This window comes from Neophocaena asiaeorientalis, unplaced genomic scaffold (genome assembly GCF_003031525.2).
Source record: "Neophocaena asiaeorientalis asiaeorientalis breed wild unplaced genomic scaffold, Neophocaena_asiaeorientalis_V1.1 scaffold347, whole genome shotgun sequence".
In the NCBI taxonomy this organism is placed as follows: domain Eukaryota; kingdom Metazoa; phylum Chordata; class Mammalia; order Artiodactyla; family Phocoenidae; genus Neophocaena; species Neophocaena asiaeorientalis.
This window is the reverse complement of record NW_020171818.1, coordinates 1,139,875-1,163,039: the sequence shown is the minus strand read 5'-3', so window position 1 is coordinate 1,163,039 and position 23,165 is coordinate 1,139,875. Positions and strand designations below refer to the sequence as shown.

Below are 23,165 nucleotides of genomic sequence, written 5' to 3'. Positions count from 1 at the left end.
GGCCCATTCATTGATATAACTGTTGTGCAAGAGCAGATTCCCTCAATGCTGTTATGAAGGGGGAAAAAATCCTATCACATTGTACTTGAATGATTACCCTCCTAATCCATTCTGCTTCTGATTTTTTCCCCCAGAAAACAGCAAGTGATTACATTTTGCCAAAATAACTAGTTAATAAATGGAATACTGTAAACTTATTCAAGAGAATAAAGTAGACTCTATATGCACTGATATGGGAAGATGTATAAGAAAAACTGTTAAGTTTGAAAAAGTTGCAAAATAGTATTTATAATATGTTTATCATGTTAGGAACTTCATTTTCTACGTTGTATGTGTTTCAGTGAAGTCTAAATAGCTGTAATTATAATTACTTCTGTAAACAAAAAATTAATTTTGCATTAAACCCCAAAACTCAACTTTTTGTATGCTATAAAATTCAATGGCTTCCTAATTCTCAGAATTGAGAAACTGATTCTGATCTTTGATTACAATCCAGAGTTTCATTATAAAATTACCCTTGTGTTGAATTTAACTACTAACTATTGACTCCTGAAATAAAGCATGTTTCACCTCTACTATTTTGATCTGAAGAGTTTTAATTATGAATACAGGTATTTTAATTAGCCTTAGACCTATAGCGATATCATCTACAAAACACTCTGGAACAAAACTCCATCAAGACTAATTCCTTCATCAATTTTCTACAAAGAGCAGTTAAATCATTTCTAATATTCTACAAATTCATTTTTAGTTACTGTTATTTATACTAATCAACTCTTTTCATTTCAACTTTACCCGGGATTTTATTAAGATCAATCAGATCTTAATACATATCAAATTTCCAGGTATAGTTTCCATCACTATGAGAATTTTTTTTTCCTTAAGTGCATGTGTGGCCATTATTTCTACCAAATCAAACTTTTTCATGTCATATTTTGCAGATTTAAATTTTGATCAGATAATCTGGTTCTTCAGTTAATTTCTGGTCAAACATAATTTTTACCACTTGCAGTTTTAATCGGTTTTATTACATACCAACAGTTCTTATTAGTTATACTCATTATAAATTGGGACAAAATACTGATTATTTGTATCTATTTCTTAGCTGATCCATAAATAAACAGATCTGCACTAATATTACAGGACTATTTTTTTAAAGATTTATTATTTATTTATTTATTATATTATTTATCTTTGGCTGTGTCGGGTCTTAGTTGCGGCATGCGGGATCTTCATTGAGGCACACGGGCTTCCCTCTAGTTGTGTGTGCAGGTTTTCTCTTCTCTAGTTGTGGCGCACAGGCTCCAGGGCACGTGGGCTCTGTAGTTTGCAGCACACAGGCTCTCTAGTTGAGGCGCCTGAGCTCAGTTGTTACAGGGTATGGGCTTAGTTGACCCGCAGCACGTGGGATCTTAGTTTCCTGACCAGGGATCAAACCCGAGTCCCCTGCTTTGTAAGACAGATTCCCTACCACTGAACCACCAGAAGTCCCAAGAGGACTATTTTAAAAATCAAGAAGGTCCTCAAGGAATAGTCCTTTCGTGAAACTTTATTGGTAATACACACATTTTTAGAAGTTTTTAGGTTAGCTCTCCTCCCTACATAAACCAATCAAGTAAGAGTCTCATAAATCACAAAATAACAAAACAAAAAACACTTGAGGAGTAGATTTATAAATATATGCATTAGTATTAAAGGGGGAAAATTATCTCTCTTCACATAAGTAGCGTTAGTTCTATTTTAGGATGTTATTTTGTGAGGGAAGACTTTTAAATTACTGTTATTTATTGCTTTATTTCTGTCTTGGGCTTACTGTAGGAACAAGATTTTATACCTTTCAGCTCTTCTTCTGGCATTTACTTAATAACTTGAATATATTATTCAAGTGTATATCTGGAAACATACCCCTATCTCTTTCAAGACCTAGTCTATAAACACTTCATCAGTAAAGTAGAATAACTCATGCAAAAAAATCTCCATAGTGCCCAAAACAATAGGAGCAAACGTTTTTTTTAAAAAAGATACATAAAGAAGTTTCTATATAACATTTTTTGACTATTAAAAAAAAAAATCAATCCATTCCATCAGAATACTCAGGTGCTTAATTTCTGGTTTCAAGCAAAGAATGACTAATTAATTACCTGATGCCTCTACTTCATTCTGATTGCATGACACGTCATCCAAACACAGGTCAATAAGAAGGATCTGTCCAACATCAGTTACCACAGCTGCCACACCAAAAAGCCATCGCAGGCTTGGGTGTAAATGCTGAGTACTTGCGCTGGCTCCCCCATGATTAATTATAGGTTCAACAGCTGTTACCTAGAAGGCAGAATATATCATTTGCTTTTCTTATACAAAGTGAGAAAACACAACAGATTTTGAGGTTAAAGCAGGTATTAGTTATACAGATGTTAACATTTTCCAATACAGAATCATAAATCTGCATTTGATACTTGCAAATCTGAATAACATAATGAAATGTTCAGATATAACAAGAATTACATGGTGCAGATGGAATAATAACTGATGTTTATCAAGACTTTACTATATTCCAGGCATTATGCTAATCAATTCACAATAACCCTTTGATATCAGACTATATATAATTATCTCTGTTTAAAGACGAAACACCCTGAGGCTTAGAATAGCTGAGTTATTCAAGTCACACAGTCATTAAATATAAAACTGAAACCTAGATTTTTCCTCACTTTAAAACTCTTAACCAGCTACTGTATAAGTATATAGCCTCTTCTCTAAGGAAGACTAAAAATAAATCATTCCAGATAAATTTACTGTTTACACTTTTTTAAAAAGGTCCTTTTTATGCCCTAAAGCCTGAAGAGGTCTAACCTTCTTTAAAAGGGCTACATTATAATGGACTTCACACAAAGCTTTGGCAGTAACTGGATCACTGACATTTAACAAGGACTGAAATTACTTAAAGAAAATCATACTGTAGCTACATTATGGAGTTGTATTTTTCCTCATCATCTCATGAGTCAAATTTTAAATGTCTGTACCTAATAGTCTGTATTTTAGTTTACACTTAGCTTTCCTTCTGTTTCTTATTAATTCACAAAAATTAATTAGGTATGATATTTGATAATTAAGTATTTGATGATTTCTACTATAATACTGATGAATATCCTAGAAAGAAAAGAGGAAATTTGCTATCAATGGTTTACGTGTTAATGTAAGGTTAAAGTTTGTTTCAGGTTGTAATTTATTATTACAGACAAAACCCTGGCTTTCTCAATATTTCATTAGTACACAAAACATTCCTTAGTGTTTCTAATTCTGAAAGCTGTCATTTCATGGATTGTCTTCCTTTTCTAAATTATGTAATAATGTCTATAAATACTAAAGCATGTTCTCTTTAATTCCTTCAGTGAAGGGTAAGGGATCTGTTTGCATTCCTTATATAAATACTATACATGAAGTTATCGACAATGCTACCTTAATTAATTTTAAAGTGAGGCAGTTAAAAACAAATTTAAGAGGGGATACTGTGCCCTAGTCAAAAAAGAGCTAGTTGACTGAACTCCTTTTGAAGGTATCTATCACTCCTCTCCCAATCTTTTCCTTCCCCTATATTCCATGTGATATCAACCATTCATCCAATTAAGCAACCAATAATTTATCTAATTCTTATTCCTTCTCAATTACTCTTATCCAAATGATCAATAAGTCCTGTCCATGTTACCTCTGGAATCTACTTTGAATATGTCCCATCTTCTCCATTTCTAATGCCACTTCCTCGGTTCAGTCCATTATCCTTATTTACCTGAACTACCCCGACCAAATAGCTTTTTACACTACAATTCCACTTTAAATTTAAAATGATTTCACCACAGACTTTAAGAGGAGGCCCCTAACTGCAATTAAGGCCATTCACAATCTCAATCCTCACCATTTCTGGCACTCACTTCCTCCTTCCCTTTTTTCCCGCCACTCTAAATAACATTAGTTTTCCAAATGTTCCATACTCTTGTGACTTCTTGCACTTTGGTCTCTTTGCCTAAAATGTCCAACCTTTTTGAACAGAAATCATCCAGGTGTTCTCCACGTTTCAAGTGCTAAAATTATCAAAGCACTTATTATATTTATGCTATCATCCTATAATCTGTCTTCTCCCACTAGACTACAAGCCTTTTTGGACAGCATGGACCAAGTTCAATTCATCTACTTACCCCCAAAATCTAGCACATAGCTTGATTTACAGTAAGCACTCAATAAATTGCCAAATAATTCTGTCTTTAAAATCATCATCACTGGCAAGTACATATAAGATACCAGGCTATAAATTACTTCAGACCCCACATTGGCCCACTGGGTTGGCTTCCTCACTATAAAAACATTATTATTTTGTCATTAAGCTCCCTTTTAACTTTAAAAATTCTATTCTATGACAATATACATTACATACATATATATGCATACATAGTTACATATACTTTTGTGTGTAAAGTGCATACTTCTTTCACACTGGTAGAAAAAGAATTCTACTCTTCCATGATTTTTGTCTGTGTGTATTTGTAAGTGTATACATTTTCTCACCATGTAAAAAGAGCAGTAATAAATCTGCTGAAGAAACAACCTGAATTCAAAGAACTTCTATAATTACTACTGGATAAGATGCCTGGCATATCAAGGCATACATATGTTAGAGTTAATAAATGGTGAATATAAATGAACTCACTATTTAAATATATTATTCACATCTTAAATGGTAATAAAGACATTTTACATACTGCTGCAAGGCTACAGTCTCAAATTAAAAGAGAAAAAAACAGGCAAGGAAAAAATGGCATAGTAATGAATATAATATTTTTATAAACTTGGTATCCTCATAAAACACACCTGGATGTAAGAACAAAACTCAGATGATACTTTTCATATATAAGAACACTACATGTCATCACTATTTTTACTCTAATTTTCTAACCAAGAATAAGGAAGTTGTATTTGAATTTTTTTTAAATTTCATTGATTTACGTTGTGTTAAATTCTTCTGTACAGCAAAGTGACTCAGTTATACATATACACAGATATATATTCTTTATATATATACACATATTTTCTTTTCTATTATGGTTTGTCACAGGATATTGTACCTGCAGAAACCACAGTGTTTTCTATCTCTGAGTCTGTTTCATAGATATGTTGATTTGTATCATATTTTAGACTCCACGTATAAGTGATATCATATGTGGAGTCTAAAATATGATACACTGAAATATTTTAGAGTCTAAACATTAGACTGTCTAATATTTCTGACTTACTTTGCTTCGTATGATAATCTCTAGGTCCATCCGTGTTGCTGCAAATGGCATTATTTCATTCTTTTTGATGGATGAGTAATATTCCATTGTGTGTGTGTATGTATGTATGTATGTATGTGTATATATATATATATATACACACACACACACACACACACACACACACACCACATCTTCTTTGTCCAAAGAAAGTTTTATTTTAAATGTTATGTTGCTTTGATAATATATTTTTAACCTCTTTATTTTAAACTTTTTAATGAAAAACAATAAACTTCCATAAAAGTAATCTAATTACAAATGTATATAGCTCAATGAATTTTTACAAAGTGAACACACCCATGTAACCAGCAGGGTTTCGGTTTTGAAAGCAGAATGTCCACATATCTTAAGCAGTACCTACCCTTCCAGGAAGAACAACTGCTTTAACCACTCTTGATAAACCAAGGTCATAAAGACAGAGAACACTCCCTTCTGCTTCTTCCAATCCAATTAACAATCCAGTTCTCTTCTGCCAAGAGAATTCTTTCACAGCTAGGACTATAGGAGGCTGTTCATTCACTCCACTGAATCTATATGCAGACAACCGCTCTCCTGTTAGAGAGTTTACTACCTCAAGTTGCGGACCACAAGCCAAGCAAGCAAGTCCATTTTTCCCTAGAAGAAAAAAAACAAAAATGTTGCTTATTTTAATATTGCATATATACAACAAAACTAAATAGCAGTTAGTTCTTTTACATATATAATATACAGCTCATTATCTCCAAACTGAAATCTAAGCATTTACAGAAGAGTGGTCCTCTAATTAGTAAAATAAATTGAACAACTACTAATGCAATAATAATAAAGTAACCATTCAGTAAAGGTACCATGTTATATGCTTAAATACATTATCTCACTTACTCCTTGTTACACCTCAATACAGAAATAAGGCAACTAAACTTTCATACAACTGTATGAATGAATGACTTGCCCAAAACCCACATGGCTACGAATACCAGAGCCAGAAGTGGATCGCAAATCTGTTTAACTCCCAAACTCATATTTTTACTACATTATACCTTAAGAGTTAAACTAGGTGTTATGAGAGTTATAAAAGTATAACTCATGATTCTGTCACTGAAGAGTTCAAAATCTGAGAAGATGAGACATAACCAGTATAATAATAGGAAATATCAGAAGCCCTTCTTGGCCTCTGACTAGTCATGTCTGGATTTTATTCTTCATGCAATCTAAAGTAACTGGAGGGTTTTAAGCAGGACAGTGACGATCTGATTTACATTTTTAAATGTTAGTCCAGATGCTAAGCAGAGAATGGACAATAAGGTGGGACCAGAGCAGAAGTAGGGAGATGGTACCTTATGCTTGGTTGGTGGCCATGAATAGAGAAAAGGGAATTGACTGGAGATTCATCTCAGAGGCAGAACTAAAAGGATTTACTTGCTGATGAATAATATATAGGGAGATGAGTAATACAGAAAAATCAAGAACTAGACCCTGAATTTTCCCTTGAACAGCTTAGATGAATGATGTTAATTTTTACTACTAAATTTGTGATGTCTACTATGCATCCAAATAAATAGCTGTATATACTAGATTATAGCTGAGAGAGACTAAAGAGTTTTAAAAAAAATAGCATGGCACAGTGGGGACCAAGAATGCATGAGTTCAAAGCTCATTTTTGCCACTTGCTTTCTATGTAACTGGGACCAAGTTACTTAACCTATTTGATTCTCAGTTACATAGAATAGTGCCTAATTAGAGAAACCTAGTAGTTACCTCAATGAAAAGTTGTTACATCACCTAGTATGTAAGAGTAGTACTGTTATTACCTTCAATATTCAAGAGAATAGCACTATAAATAGCTAAATTACTGATCTATATGTTTTGTTGTCTTCCTGCTAGGCAGGATGGCTATAAAATTCATTTTCAGAAAAGTCTTCTGCAACATATTTCACTAGACAGAAATCCATAATTTAATGGCTTCTCTGGTCTAATTCTCTGCTGTATTATATAATGTAAAATATCATTATTATTAAGATCTTGTTCAGATTAATAGAATTAAGACTTTCAGAATATATTGTATCACCTAGGGCACTACAATCAGGTTTTTCTACTCATAAGACTGTTCAGGTTCTAATCTAAACTCATCACCGATAAAACTTACTAATTATAAAGGAAAACCAGCCATGTATCATTTCTACTTTCCAAATGCAGATACTCAATACTAAGAGATATAAAATATATGGTATTGCAAAAAGGAAAAATGAACTATAATACCCCAGGAGATTCAATGAAAATGTGCTCAAGTAGATAGAAATTAATACATATGTAGTTGTAGACGTAATATAGTTATATAAGACCACTCTAAGCAGTTCTGCTTTTTTTTCTTCTACTTCAAAGGAACTGTAATATATGCTTAATATTATTTATCTTAATATATGTTTATTATTAATCTTATTAAATTTAGCAATAATGTTGCTAAATTTTCAGCAACATTATTTTACCTGCAGCAAACTTTCCACGAAGCACAGATTCTAATGTTATTTCATCTTCTCCAAGGGCTTGGATAGTCACTTCTGGGAATTGTGCTGTTACAGTCACTTGGGCTGTTAGGTCTCGCATACTTCCACTGCAAACATTTTTAAAAGTAAGATTATTATGATATATTTGTACTATAAGACACTTGATTATCTCTAACCAAGGGGAAAGGGAAAAAAGAAAAGAAAAAGAAAAAGCTACCATACAAAAGTAAATAAACTGAAACTAAAATCTGATTATGAACTACACATTATGTGCTTTGGGTCTGAGACATTCTCTCCTAAGAAAGTATTTCCCAAACAGCCTTAGGAGGGTAAAGATTCATTAAGCCAGATGTCCTAAGGACATACATGAGTGCCTAGATTCTTCGAAGACTGGGTTCAACGCAATTAATCTTATTGCTTCATTTACTCTCAAAGAACATTTCACACACAAAACAGGAAAAATTGCTATTATTTTAGGAAAGTTACCACTACAGTAAAAGAGGAGAAAGTGCATGAAAAATGTCCAAACCCACAGTAACCTCAGGAATTGGGTTTGGCACATGTCTTTAACTGCACAGAAAAAAATCTAAAATTATCTTTCATTTACAATGTATACAACAGTAGATTTCCTAAATGACTCTTCCATTGTAAACAACGAAAAATGATGGCTGAAATATAAAAGTATCTTTTTGAAAGATTACAGAGTTGGCAAAGCCAAAAGTGGAAACAGTAGGAATTTTGGAAAATATATAAGCTGGCTTGGGTCTTGAGGGTTAGCTACAGTTCTGGTGACCCTGATCTTGTTTTGAGCATCCTGAGGTCCACAGAGGCTGAAGGAAAAGCTTAGGGCTAACCCCCCCACCCCCATTAAACTCCATAGGGCTGTATCATCAGCATAAAGGTGAATGAGACAAACACCCTCTGTGCAGGACTGTGAGCAATAAAGCTGTTCATTTTGACCATGGCTGAAAGTTTCTACACAGAAAAAGAAAATTTCCCTTCATACAAATTAGTGGCCAGAATTCAAGCTATGGTACCAGAAAATACTCAGGTGAAGAATATTATAAAGTAGTTTCAGGTTGGTAATGCTCCAAGCAACCCACAGAAACCACCAAATATTTGAACAGAACCCTTTGGAATCTCAAAGAGTTCTCAAAGATGAAGTTCCAAAGAAAATGAGCTTACAATCAAAATAAAACTTTAACAAGGATAGCAGGATCAACAGCCAGCAGAATCAGGCTATCAAAGACTTCATTCAGATACTGAAAAGATCAGAGAACAGAAAATATGTTTAATAGGTTTAAAGAAATCAAAGATTTAGTTTGCTAATGAGGAATAAACTTTAAAAATTATAATGAAGGGGCTTCCCTGGTGGCGCAGTGGTTGAGAGTCCGCCTGCCGATGCAGGGGACCCAGGTTCGTGCCCCAGTCCGGGAAGATCCCACATGCTGCAGAGCGGCTGGGCCCGTGAGCCATGGCCGCTGAGCCTGCACGTCCGGAGCCTGTGCTCCGCGATGGGAGAGGCCCGCGTACCAAAAAAAAAAAAAAAAATTATAATGAAAATTGGTCAAGTAGATTTAGGGGGGAAAAAAAGAACTTCTGGAATGAAAAATGACGTAAAATTTAGAACTCAATGGGGAAAAAACCTCAATGGAGAATGTAGCAGCTACAGTGCAACAATATGAACAAACATCAGAGTATATTATTAAACAGAAGTAGAGAAAATACATGCAGAATTACATTTATATAAAGTTTAAAAGACTACAAAACTAAAAGAAATATTTCCTAAGAATACAAACACATGTAGCAATAGTATGAATAACACAAAGGAAACCATAAATACAAAGTCCACAATAGTAGCTACCCATGAGAGGAGAGAAAGGGGAATGGAATGGAGAATACACAAGGGACTCCAGGTAATGGTAATTTTCTTTTTCTAAAACTTGGTAGCGAGAACATAGGTATTCTTTGCATCACGGTTCTTCATAACTTACAAATATTCTTTTGTACCTACTTAAGCCAATAAAAACAAACTCAAAAGATAAGAAAAGCAGTGGAGAGAGAAAATGTAGCGCAGAGAGACAAAGAGATGAGTAGTTAAAAGTTACAGGCAATACAGGGAGAAAATCTAACATACGTTTATTCAGAATTCCCCCAAAATATAACATGAATGGCAAGGAGGAGGCAATATTCTAAAAGATATTTCCCAGATTTGTAGAGACAAACTAATTCTCTGAAATCAGGAAGAACAGTGAATCCTAGGTCAAATGAAAAGAAATGACTTTTCAACACAGTGTAAGTCAGAAGTCTGGAATATCTTCAGAATTCTAAGCAAAAATAGTTGTCAACATACAGTTTATATATCACTGAAATTATCCTCAAAAACAAATATGAAAACGCATTTTTGGACAAAAACTGAGTTTAGCACAAACAGATCCTCTCTTAAAGGGAATTCTAAAAGAAGGCTTCAAGTAGAATAATGATCAGACACAACTTCTGAGACACAAAAGAATGGTATGCCAAAGTACTGGTAAATAAATGGAAAAATCTAAAATATGGACAACATAACAGCAACAATAATAATGGTCAAGTACTGGATTTAAATAAAGCATCTGTAATTCTCTTGTTGTCTTGAGAATGAAGAGACATTTGACTTATCTTAGACTTTGTTACATATCCAAGTTGAAAATATATATAGGAAGAGGCATACACAAGAACGTATATATTAGTAGAAAGTTTCCTTAATAGCAAAATACTAAAAATAACCAAACAAAATACTAAAAATAACCAAACAAAATATAATTTGCTTTATTAGATTATAAAAACATATTATTATTCAATACATTATAATAATTAAAACTGTAATAATAATATGCTAGTAATGGACAAATCGATCAATGAAACAGATAATTTAGACACAGAACCACAAAAATTTAGTAGATGATATAAGCATATTTGGGTATTTCAAATCGGAGCAGAAGTATGGACTATTCAATTAATGTTACCAGTACAATTTGTTCCAGGAAAGAAGTTACACATTGGTAGAGCAAAGTTATACACATTACCCACACACATACTACACACTCCTCCCCTAATATCTAGAAAATGAATAAAAGTATATGTGTGTGTATGTGTACATCATGAAACAATACAGAAGAAAGAAGGTGAGTTCAAAAAATCCATAGAATTCTAGTATCCTTCAGTTTGGAAAGAAGTAAACTAAAAGAGTGAATAGATAGCCCTAGGAAAATTCCAGGTCTAGAAGCCTCTCATTACATACTACATACCATTGAACCTCATCAGTGGGCCATCTTCCAGGGCACTGTGCTGCTTTATTGGGAGAAAGGCATTAACATCCAAAGCAGTCTCCCTGGCAGGAGAGTGATACCAAGTACAAGTCATTTTACTAGGTACATGGTTCCCCAGCAGGGCCTACACACAATTGTAACACTCAGCCCAAGCCATTCTCAGAAAATAAAATCAATACTATCAAACTGAAACCTATGTCAAAACAATAGTTAACAGCCACTCTTAACAGATCTTTCTTTAAAAAAAAAAACAAAAAAAAAACCAAACACCACTTTTATAAAGAAATGACTGATGTGTTAAAAGAATTATCATAAGCTTAATAATTCCTGTCCTTTAATTTTAGTTTTTTCTTATAAAATTAATTTTCTAAAAAATAACATTTATAGTCTATTGCATTTCATAAAACTAGTCTCTGTATGAAATCTTCTACCTATATATCTGACTACAGAGATGTCTGAAATACAAAACATTAGTACTATTTACTTTTGTGTGACCCAAATTTGGGGTGATTTGTTCCTTTCTTTATACTTTTTTGGTATGGCTTGGATTTTTTTAAATGTTTTTCATTTTTATAAACTGAATTAAGTAAAGAACTTTTTAAAAACAAAAAAAACTAAAACAAAAAACTTTGAAAATACAGGAGATATTTATATAATCTAAGATGGGAAGAAGGTGCAAATCAACCTAATATTCACTAACAATCAACAAAATGCCATGTTAAATCATGATACCATTTTTGCCAATCACTGTTAAAGGTCTAGAGAAAACACACATGTGCTTATACACTCTTGCAGAAACATAAACCCCAAAAGCCTTTTTGGAAGATAATTTGCCAGGCCCTAATTTTATGCAGACAAATCTTTTGACTTGGTAATTCTAGAATTTTTATTTCCTACAGGTAAAGAACTTTACCTCATTATCATATCACACCAGATCATCAGGAGAAAGAGATCCCTGCTACTCCATGGCTTCAAATACTGTACGACAGCAACACCATATTTTTTCCAAAGTAACGGACACTACTAACCATTCCCTATGTGGATGCTTCCACTGCACCTCAAATTCAACATTTCCAAAATGAAACAATCTTTCTCCCTCCTCTCTACAGATTTGTTCCTTTTCTTCTGTTTCTTCTCTCAGTTAATGAGTCCATCACCTACCCAGAAACTTTGAGGACTTGGTTAAAACAATGATTCTTCAAAAAAAATTTTCCTTGCCCGGGTTAAGTTACAATTTCATTTGCTCCTGATAAACCTGGTACTTCCCCTATCATGGATGGTACTTATCGCACTCTATAATTCCCTCTTTGCATACCCAACTAGAAAGTTCTAAGGGGACAGATTAGATCTTACTTATTTTAATCCAAGTAGTTTCCACCCTGGAGGGGGCAAAGAATATTGGTTGACTACATGAATAAATGGTTTCCTTTTCCTCCCCTTACCCTGCAATACAAGTGGTCACCAAAAACTGCCCATTTTACAAAAAACAAAACAAAACAAAACAAAACAAAACACCTCTGCCTTCTAGTCCATTATTTCTCTTCCTAGTGACTCAGCCTTTATCAAAAACTAGACTAATGGTCTTTTTTTTTTTTTTTTTTGCGGTACACAGGCCTCTCACTGTTGTGGCCTCTCCCGTTGCGGAGCACAGGCTCCAGACGCACAGGCTCAGCGGCCATGGCCCACTGGCCCAGCCGCGGGATGGGGCACGAACCCGTGTCCCCTGCATCGGCAGGCGGACTCTCAACCACTGTGCCACCAGGGAAGCCCTGGACTAAAGGTCTTTTGATCTCCAGTCTCCTGTTCTTTCTGGTCATTCTATAATTGGCAAGTACTTATTCTCACTACCAATGTATGTGAAAAGAAAAAATAGATTTGAAAAGGTTACTCAAAAACATGAGTTATAATTTTCTGTCCAGGCTCTGAATGCTATTTTCTGGACAAAAATCTGATCAACTACGTCAAAAAACATGTATGTCACCATTAACTCAAAAAACTCAAAAAAAGTTGTGTTTGAGACTTCCTAGTTAAAGTGTAAGGTTTTTTTTAATCCAAAACAGATCTAAAAGTATAATCAAATATAAAGTAATTAGACTATCACTACTATAACATATAGTCAGTGAGAAGTAATGACCTTTAGCCTCTTACAATTATATTAACATCTTATATATACATGACGGTGCTAGGCTCAAGCTTTAGATGCTGAAAGCATTATGTTTTCATAAAGTGATTGTATCCCTCTCCTAAGTATTTTAGTACCAAAGAAAATTTTACACAAATTTAGGTAGGAAAGGCCACAATCACATTGTTATTATGTTGGTTTCACCTCTGATGGCCTTCTCTAGTCTTGATTTAAAAAAACAGTGTAATGGTAAACTGAAGTTAACACATTTTTCCTATTAAACTTAAAACCCAAATCATTTCTCTAAAGCTAAAACCTCCAAAATTCCGTACACTTTGGGTAGCTTTTCCCAAAGTATAGTCACTGGAGTGTTCATGGACATTAGGTAAAAAAGTTCCATGATCAATGCAAATCAATCAACCAACAGAATTATGAGATGACTTCCACAAAGTGATTCTAAAATTCATCTGAAAGGTGCACAATAATCAATTTTTTGAAAAAGGAATATAATAAATGTTCCATTTCTCAGGCTGGATGTGTTTTCTGTTATGCTCTTTTTAATGTAAAACAAAGATTACGACGTGGAAGTAGTGGCTCAAACAGTCGCAATATTTAAAAAGAGAATTGTAATTTCCATTCCCAATATATTCTCCCACCTAAAAAAAGAAACGAAATATGTGAAAACAAGTTGTTCAGACACCAGACAATAGGTAGCACAGGACAGTGGTCCCTAAGAAAAGAAAAACAAACAAGATGACTTCTAGGACTGTCCCAGGTTACTGTGCATAGCGTGTATCCAGAACACAGAGCAGAGAAAGGGAACCCACAGAGAGCCCAAGGGTCGCCTTGAGTTGAGAAGACAGAGTTGAGAATTCCAAAGGTAGCTAGAATTCAAAGGACAGAGTACTGCAGTACAAAGGGTCATACAAAGAGCTCTGGAGATTTGCAGTGGGTTCTCCTGAATCTTCACATGGTTAATATAAGCATGTAAGGAAATTACCAGAAGCCAAGAAATAAATCATTGGAAAAGCAGAGGAGAAACAATCCCCAAAGTGTATGCATGCCTAGGTATAGCTCCAGAGTGAAAAAAAGCCTAATACATGGGCAATGAGTAGAGTACTCAGAAAGGTACTGACTGCTTCAGGAGTGGGGAGAAAAATTAGCCCTTGTCTAAAGGCTGCTCTGGTCTAAAGCTCAAAAAGCAAGCCTCAAAAGAATCAAACTGTTTCCAAGAAACTTAGCTGCATCCCAATACAAAGCTCAAGAATATACAAATGATTGCAAAAATATTCAGTACTCAAGAAAGTAAAATTCACCATGTCTGGCATCCAATCAAAAACTGTCAGGCCTGCAAAAAGCAGGAAAATGTGACCCATAATAAGGGGAAAAAACACAAATAGAAACGGACCTAGAAATCACACAGAAGTTAGAATTATTAGATGAGAACAGTAAATCAGTTATTCTAGCTATAGTCCCTAAGTCCAACAAGATAGAGGAAAGCATGAACACGTTAAGGAAAGACTTGGAAGATATAAAAATGTCTAAATTAAATGTCCAGAGATGAGAAATACATTGGATGGGATTAATAGATTAGACACAGAAAATATTAGTTAACTTAAACACCCACAGTAGGAACTATCTAAATAAAATGAAGAACAGAAAGAAAAAAGGCTGGGGTGAGGAGCAAAAGAAGAGAGCATCACTGAGCTATGAGGCAACCTCAAGTGACCTAATATGTGTAATAGGAATCTCCAAAAGAAGAGGACAGAAACATCTGGAAAACTAATGGCCAAATTATTCCTAAATTTGATGAAAACTACAAACTCATAAATCAAAAAGGTCAGTAAACTTCAAGCATGAGAAACATGAAGAAACTCCACCAAAATATTAATACATCCTAATCAAGGGACAAACAGAAAATCTTAAAGTAGCACACTGCAGAGCAACAAAGAATTACAGGAGACATCTCACTGAAAACAACGCAAGCCAGAAAAGTGGAACAATGTATTTTAAGTTCTGAAAGAAAGCAAGCTGTCAACCTATAATTCTATATCCAGTGAAAATATCCTTTTAAAATGAAGGCAGGGCTTCCCTGGTGGTGTAGTTGTTAAGAATCCACCTGCCAATGCAGGGGACACAGGTTTGAGCCCTGGTCTGGGAAGAACCCACATGCCATGGAGCAACTAAGCCCATGTGCCACAACTACTGAGCCTGCGAGCCACAACCACTGAGCCTGCGTGCCACAACTACTGAAGCCCATGTGCCTAGAGCCCATGCTCTGCAACAAGAGAAGGCACAACAATGAGAAGCCCGCGCACCGCAACGAAGAGTAGCCCCCACTTGCCACAACTAGAGAAAGCCCGTGCGCAGCCAAAAAATAATTAATAAATATTTTAAAAAATAAATTTTAAAAAAATGAAGGCAAAAGAAAGACACTTCAGACACAGGAGAACTGAAAAGATAGTCACCAGTAGATCTGCACTACAAGGAATGTTTAAGAATTCCTTCAGGCAGAAGCAAAATGATACCAGATGGATATCTGGATCTACGTAAAAGAATACAGACCTCCAAAAAAGGTCAAAACACTTTTTTTTCTTATTTTTAATCTCTTTAAAAGACAATTGTTTATTCGAAGCAAAAGTGACAGCAATACATTGAGGAGTTTATAACATATTTACAAGGAAAACAAATGACACAATGGCACAAAGGCCTAGAGAGGAGAAATAGAAGCATATTGTTACAAGGTTCTTACACTATACATGAAATGCTATGTGGTTTGAAAATAGACTATGGTAATTTAAAGATGGACACTAGAAACCTTAAAATAAACATTAAACACACACACACAGATATAATAAGCCAATGAAAAATAAAATATCAACATAAAAAAAGTTAATCCAAAAATGGTATAAAAAGAGAAAGAACAAATAGCTAAATGGGAAAAGAATCTGAAAAAGAATAGATACATGTATACGTATTATTGAATCACTTTGCTGAGCACCTGAAACTAATACAACATCGTTAATCAACTATACACCAATATAAAATAAAAAATTTTAAAAAGAACAAGTAGGACAAATAAAATAGGAAGATGAGATGGTAGATTGAAACCTAACCATATTACATCACTAATTACATTAACAAAATGACTTTAACATTCTAATTAAAAAGCAAATATCAGTCAGACTGGATAAAAAAGCAAGACAAAGTTAAATAAAAAGCTTAGATAGGTTAAAAGTAAAATAATGGAAGATATATCATGCTAACAATAAAAAAAAAGCAGAAGCAGCTTAATGTCAAAGTAGAATTCACGGGACTTCCCTGGTGGTCCAGTGTTTAAGAGTCTGCCTTCCAATGCAGAGGAGGCGGGTTTGATCCCTGCTCAGGGAACTAAGATCCCACATGCCACAGGGCAACTAAGCCCGTGTGCTGCAACTGCTGAACCCATGCGCTCTAGAGCCCACTCACCATAACTAGAGAGCCCAAGTGCTGCAACTACTGAGCCCACACGCTCTGGTGCCCACGCACAACTAGAGGGCCCAAGCTCCACAATGAAGGATCCCGCATGCCGCAACAAAGATCCTGCATGCCACAGTTAAGACCTGACACAGTCTAATTAATTAATTAATTATTTTTAAAAGTAGAATTCAGAGCAAAGAATATTACCAGGGATAAAGAGGGTCATTTCATAACAATAAAGGGGTCAATTCTGACACACAGGAGTTCAAAAAAAGGTTCAGTGAGTGAAAGAAAAAGTTTTCCAAATTTAGAAGTTAGCCTTTGAATCTATAGGGCAAAAACTGGCTTCTGGTTTCCAGACCTTTCAAATCCCATATTTACAGTGTGAATTTTAACATTTTAAGCCCAATGAAGAGAACTTCTAAATATTATATTAGAAAGAACATCTTATATAAAGACATATCTATATATACGTCTTCACGAAAATACATTAAGCAGCTATGGCCAGTACTGTACAAAATTAAGTACAGTCCTAGCCTGACATGCCAGTATTGGCAAACTCTAAAAAGTAATTTACAAAGTTTCAAATCCTTCCAAGGTCTAGATAGGCAGAGCAAGAAAACTGTGCCTAATTTCAATGAAAATATTGTCCACTGTCTTTATAAAGCACAGATGGATTTTCACTCCCTTCACAAAAACCTTCAATGACTCCCCTACTGAATATAAAACCTGACATCTTCAGCCACAGGTAATCAAGGCCCTCCACAATCTGGCAGTCTCAGACTATCTTTACAACGTTTGTCTCCCCACGTCCCTTCCTTCATCAGTTTGCTACTGCCTCGCGTATTCATTCTTTTATTTATGCTGTTCCCTCCTGTACCTCCTTCTGCCAAAGCCCCATTTAAGGACCAGATTCCCAGTGTGGTCTGGGTAGATCAATCCTTTTCCTATTTAATCTCATCTCTGAGCTCACTCCTTTCCACATTTATGTTAGCAATCCTAAAAATAATTTTTGAAATCCATTATTTGTATTTGCCGGTCTTCCCCACAATACTATGAATTCCTAAAAGACAAAAATCATACCTTATTCCTGTGAATTCCAGAGGGTCACAATGCCTTGCAACTAACAGGTCCTAAACATGTCATAAATTAGGATAGCAAGATACTAGCAGGGACAGGAAAAGACATGTTGAACAATAAATATAATCAATTTTTTAAAACTCAATATTCTTAAAACCCAACAAGAAAACAAACAACCCAATTAAAAAATGGCCAAAGACCTAACAGACACCTCAATAAAGAAGATATACAGATGGCAAATAAGCACATGAAAAGATGCTCCACATCTTATGTCATCAGGAAAATGCAAATTCAGACAATGACCTACCACTACACACTTACTAGAATGGCCAAAATCCGGACGCTGACAACAACCAAATGGTGGTGAGAATGTGGAGTAACAGGAACTCTCATTCATTGATGCTGGGAATGCAAAATGGTACAGCCACTTTGGAAGACAGTTGGGCAGTTTCTTACAAAACTAAACATATTCTTACCATATGACTTGGTGATCACCTGCACATGGATATTTTTAACAGTTTTATTAATAATCGTCAAAACCTGGAATCAACCAAGATGTCCTTCAGCAGGTGAACTGATAAACAGTGGTACATCCAAACAATGGAATATTATGTAGTGCTGTAAAGAGTTACAAGCCAAGAAAAGACGTGGAAGAAACCTAAATGCGTATTGCAAAGTGAAAGAAGCCAATCTGAAAAAGCGACATAGTGCATAATTCCAACTATAAGACAATTCTGAAAAAGGTAAAACTATGGAGACAAAAAGATCAGTGATTGCCAGGAATCAGTAGAGAGGGAGGGATGGAGAGGGGAGCACAGAGGATTTCTAGGGTGGTGAAACTACTCTGAATCATATCATAATGGTGGATACATGCCATTAGACATTGACCCAAATCCATAGAATGTGCAACACCAAGAATGAATAGTAAACTATGGACTTTGGGTGAGGATGTGTCAGTGCAGGTTCATCAATTGCAACAAATGTTCCAGTCTAGTAGGGGATGTTGATAATGGGAGAAGTTATGCATGAATAGGAGCAGAGAAAACGTATACTGGAAATCTCTGTGCCTGCCACTCAATTTTGCTGTGAACTTAAAACTGCTCTAAAAAATAAAGTGTATTAAAAAGAGAAAGCTCAGGGACTTCCCTGGTGGCGCAGTGGTTAAGAATCCGCCTGCCAAGGCAGGGGACAAGGGTTCGAGCCCTGGCCCGGGAAGATCCCACATGCCACGGGGCAGCTAAGCCTGTGCGCCACAACTACGGAGCGTGCACCCTAGAGCCCGCGCGCCACAACTACTGAAGCCCACACGCCCAGAGCTCGTGCTCCGCAACAAGAAGCCACAATAAGAAGCCCGCGCACCACAACGAAGAGTAGCCTCCCGCTCACCACAACCAGAGAAAGCCCGCGCGCAGCAACAAAGACCCAATGCAACCAAAAATAAATTAATTAATTAAATTGATTCTTAAAAAAGAAAGCTTAATATTGGATCCCACTTATTTTTAAGTATATATTGCTTCAATATTAAGAAGCAAAGCAAAATTTGCAAAAGTACTAGGAAAGATATTGACACAATACGAAAAATCAGTTGTGTGAAATACACACATCCTAGAAGGCTGCTAAACTCCACAAGAGAAAGTAAAACTTTAATCTAGTTGTTCAATAACTATAATGCACCATATACTGAGCGAACATTTCTACAAAACATTTTGTATGCATTTTGACTTAAAAAAAAAAAACACTAAGAATTATGATATAAATGTAAACTAGCTGTGGACCCAAAAACGTCCAGCCTTTTAGCAGTTGTTCTTTCAAACTTAATTCAAACAGTTACCAATCACGAACTACTTTTAAAACATTGCGTTGGGAAGGGAATGCAAGGGCAGAAAGATGACCTACTTCCTGATCTCAAGGAGTTTACATTCTAGGAGATACATAATCAACCATGAAAATAAATGCTACAATAAAGGTGTATATTCTGTGAGACCCCAGGAAAGAACTGGGATAAAGAGAAATGAAAGAGTGTATAGAAAAGATGGCATTTAAGGCTAAGGAGGATTTGAAAGCTGAAAACTTGAAAAAGGCAGCGATGGCACTCCAGGCTGAAGGACAGGAGCAAAGGAACATTAAAGTACATCTTCAATATTACTCAGCCTTAAAAAGAAATGAAATTGAGCTATTTGTAATGAGATGGATAGAACTAGAGTCTGTCATACAGAGTGAAGTAAGTCAGAAAGAAAAAGACAAATACCGTATGCTAACACATATATATGGAATTTAAGGGAAAAAAATGTCATGAAGAACCTAGGGGTAAGATAGGAATAAAGACGCAGACCTACTGGAGAACGGACTTGAGGATATGGGGAGGGGGAAGGGTGAGTTTTGACAGGGCGAGAGAGAGTCATGGACATATACACACTAACAAACGTAGTAAGGTAGATAGCTGGGGGGAAGCAGCCGCAAGGCACAGGGATATTAGCTCGGTGCTTTGTGACAGCCTGGAAGGGTGGGATGGGGAGAGTGGGAGGGAGGGAGACGCAAGAGGGAAGACATATGGGATCATATGTATATGTATAGCTGATTCACTTTGTTATAAAGCAGAAACTAACACACCATTGTAAAGCAATTATACCCCAATAAAGATGTTTAAAAAAAAAAAAAAAAAAAGTACATCTTCAAGAAAATGGGCCCAGGATTGGTGATGATTCTGGAAGAGCCGAAGCATAAATTCGTGAACAGTTGAGGGTGGACAGCTGACAAGATTTACTGTAGAGACCGCTGACCTAACCTAGGGAAATGAGACTTCAATCTGAAGAAGAAAACGAAAAATCTCCGGAAAATTTTTATGGTTAGGAAAGAAACAATGTTCTGTGTCCTCTTAAATCGAGATGCGTCCATCCCAAAACTGCTGTATAACAATCTTTAAAAAAGAATTTTTTTGGTAATTATTGCTGTTCTGCGAATCGGTGACATTCTGGCACTAGGTTATTGAAAAATTAGAATCAAAAATTACAGTACGGGGAGAATGTAGACTTTCCCTAGCGCTTAACACACTCAGAGCATGCCTCAAACATTAACTTGAGCTGGGCTTGTCATCCCTAGTCAAATCCTCCCAAATAAGTAAACCTACCCTAATTTCTTCTCTCCTTACAGACTTAATCAATGAAAGCTCACTAAAGAAAAGTCCTTAACATCTACTGGCTCTTTAGAATATTTTAAGAATACACTCAAGTTTAGAGTTTCCAAGAGACCTATATTTTATCCTCAAGGACCCAGGTTCTTATCAAGTATCTTCTCAAACTGCCCATTTGAAAAAAGATAATAACGGCCAGTTTGAACCTCGTTGGCTTTGAGAACAAATTAACCTCCCCACGCCCCCCCAGTCCACGAGTAACAAAAGTAATCGTCCTCAAGTTTCCAGGTGGCACAAGCAAGGCAAATTAATACCCACTCCAAGATGTATAGTTATTTTAAATCTCCTTTATCGAACCAATTCACTGCACTTTTCAAATCACGAGGCAAACTTCTCCGCCCGGGACTCATCCCAGCCAGGCCCAGGAGCATGGGGACCACACACCAATGTTAAGACAGACTCAAAGTACGAGCAGGTTCCCCCGGAGGGAGGCCCGCCAAGGTCTCAACCGCACCAAAGAACAGTAGGTTAGAGGCGCCGCGGTCCAGGCCGCCGGGAGAGCGTGAGCACCCGGCTGCCGGCGCGTTAGGCGCGGGGGTTGGACCCCGAGGCGCCTCTACGCCGCCATGTGCCGCCGCTCCGCCGAGGTTATATAACAAACTCCCAGAGCCCTGGAGCTTGCCACAACCGCCAACGCCCGCATTCGCCCCCTCGGGCCAGCTCCGCGAGTCGGGCCGCTCCGCGAGTCAGGCCGCTCCGAGAGCCGGGCCGCCGCTGCTCGCTGAGCGGCCACAAGTCCGGCCTAGGCCCGGCGCGCGGAGGGCCCGGCGGGCCAGGCGCGGCGAGAGAAGCCGGGCCGCCGCTCCGGGCCCAGGCCGCGCCGACCAGCCCTCCACCGTCCCGGCCCAACCTCCTCCTTCCCTTCCCACTACCTGAGAAGAGCGGGTGACCGAGCGGCCGCGGCCGCCGAGTCCAGGGGGGCGCGAGGCTGGGCGCGAGCTCCTCCCGCGCGGGTCCGTCACAGCATCTCCCAAGAGACACAGCCGCCACCGGCAGCGCGCGCACACCGGCAGGGCGCGCACACCTCCGCACAACCCCCGCGAGCGCCTTCGCCGGCAACAGGCCTGCCGACCGCTCAGCGACTAAAACGCAGCCGTTGCCTGCGCCGCGGCCCCGGGTGCCTTCCCCACGCGACTCTGTCTCTTCCGCTCGCGCAGCGATGACCCGTCTTTGCGCATTACCACCCGGCCGACACACAGTCCCAAACAACCAGGAGGGGAGGGGAGGGGCGGGGAAGGGCGGAGAGAAGTGGGAGACGGAAAGGAGATCGCGGCACTGGGACCTGAGTTCTCGCGAGTGTTCCGGCCTTGGGCGCCGGCTCTGCGGGAATTTCAAACTCTTTGCGAAAAAAGGTGGGGGAGGGAAAGGGAGGAAAGGGAAACAGGGTGGGGAAGGGCAGGGTTTTTTTGTAAAATAGGATCTCCCCACCTCCAAAGAGCTGAAGGGAAGAACGACTACGAACCCCACAATGCCTTGCGCGTTAAACCGCTCTGGTCGCCCAGCCCTTGGGCCCAGCGCGGAGTCGGGAGTGGTAGTCTGTACCCGAAGTAGCGCTCGCGTAGCGATCCCGCTGGGTGTCTAATGTGACGGGAGAGTCGCCGCGTTATCTTCTGGATCCGCTTGCCGGCGGCAGAATGATAATCTTTGCCTTCGGTGTTTTTCTTTCTCCCTGCTCCGGCTTTCCGTGCCAAAAGTGGGCGCCTGACTTTTGGGAAAACGCTTCTGTCCCTCTCTGTATTTTTAAACATCCGAGCGTGCTTTCGTGGCCAGAGATGTTCACGAGGTCTAGTCTAATCTTCTAAGTCAAAATTTTACCCCAAGTCAGTGTTGCATGTTTGGTCACCCTGGGGTTTCATAGTGGAATTTCTTTCATTTGTTGTTAGTATCTTTGAAGTAAGTCCCAGCACCACACACTCTTCAAACGTGTGGAATATATCCACAATAGTAAATTCCAAATAAAAGAATTATAATGGGAGGTAGAGGTAGGATTCTAGCAGGCCACGTTTTTTTTTAATCAGGAAAGTTTATTCTCTTCTGTTACCCTTTCCCGTATGTTTTAGAAATGTAATATCCTTTTCTCCATAATTTTTGTTCCTTTATTGACAGCAACCTCTGAACGTGACATTTGTTTGCAAAAGGTACTGGGCTAAGTTGTGGTGGAGAAGGAGTTAAAAGAGGTTTTTGGGGACTTCCTTGGTG

General features: G+C 37.4%; 1 protein-coding gene across 3 annotated transcripts in view; it reads right to left on the bottom strand.

The window, feature by feature from the left end:
- AHCTF1 (AT-hook containing transcription factor 1) overlaps positions 1-22,173 on the bottom strand; it is an 81,766-nt gene extending 59,593 nt beyond the window's left edge. For all 3 annotated transcript variants that reach the window (XM_024739031.1, XM_024739037.1, XM_024739047.1), the window contains exons 1-4: positions 21,839-22,173; positions 7,790-7,914; positions 5,686-5,939; positions 2,142-2,322 (exon numbers count right to left, since the gene is read on the bottom strand). In XM_024739031.1, the coding sequence (XP_024594799.1) occupies positions 2,142-2,322; positions 5,686-5,939; positions 7,790-7,907 (553 nt within the window). In that variant the 5' untranslated portion in view covers positions 7,908-7,914; positions 21,839-22,173. The remainder of the gene's footprint in view (positions 1-2,141; positions 2,323-5,685; positions 5,940-7,789; positions 7,915-21,838) is intronic.
- Positions 22,174-23,165: the final 992 nt, after the last annotated feature.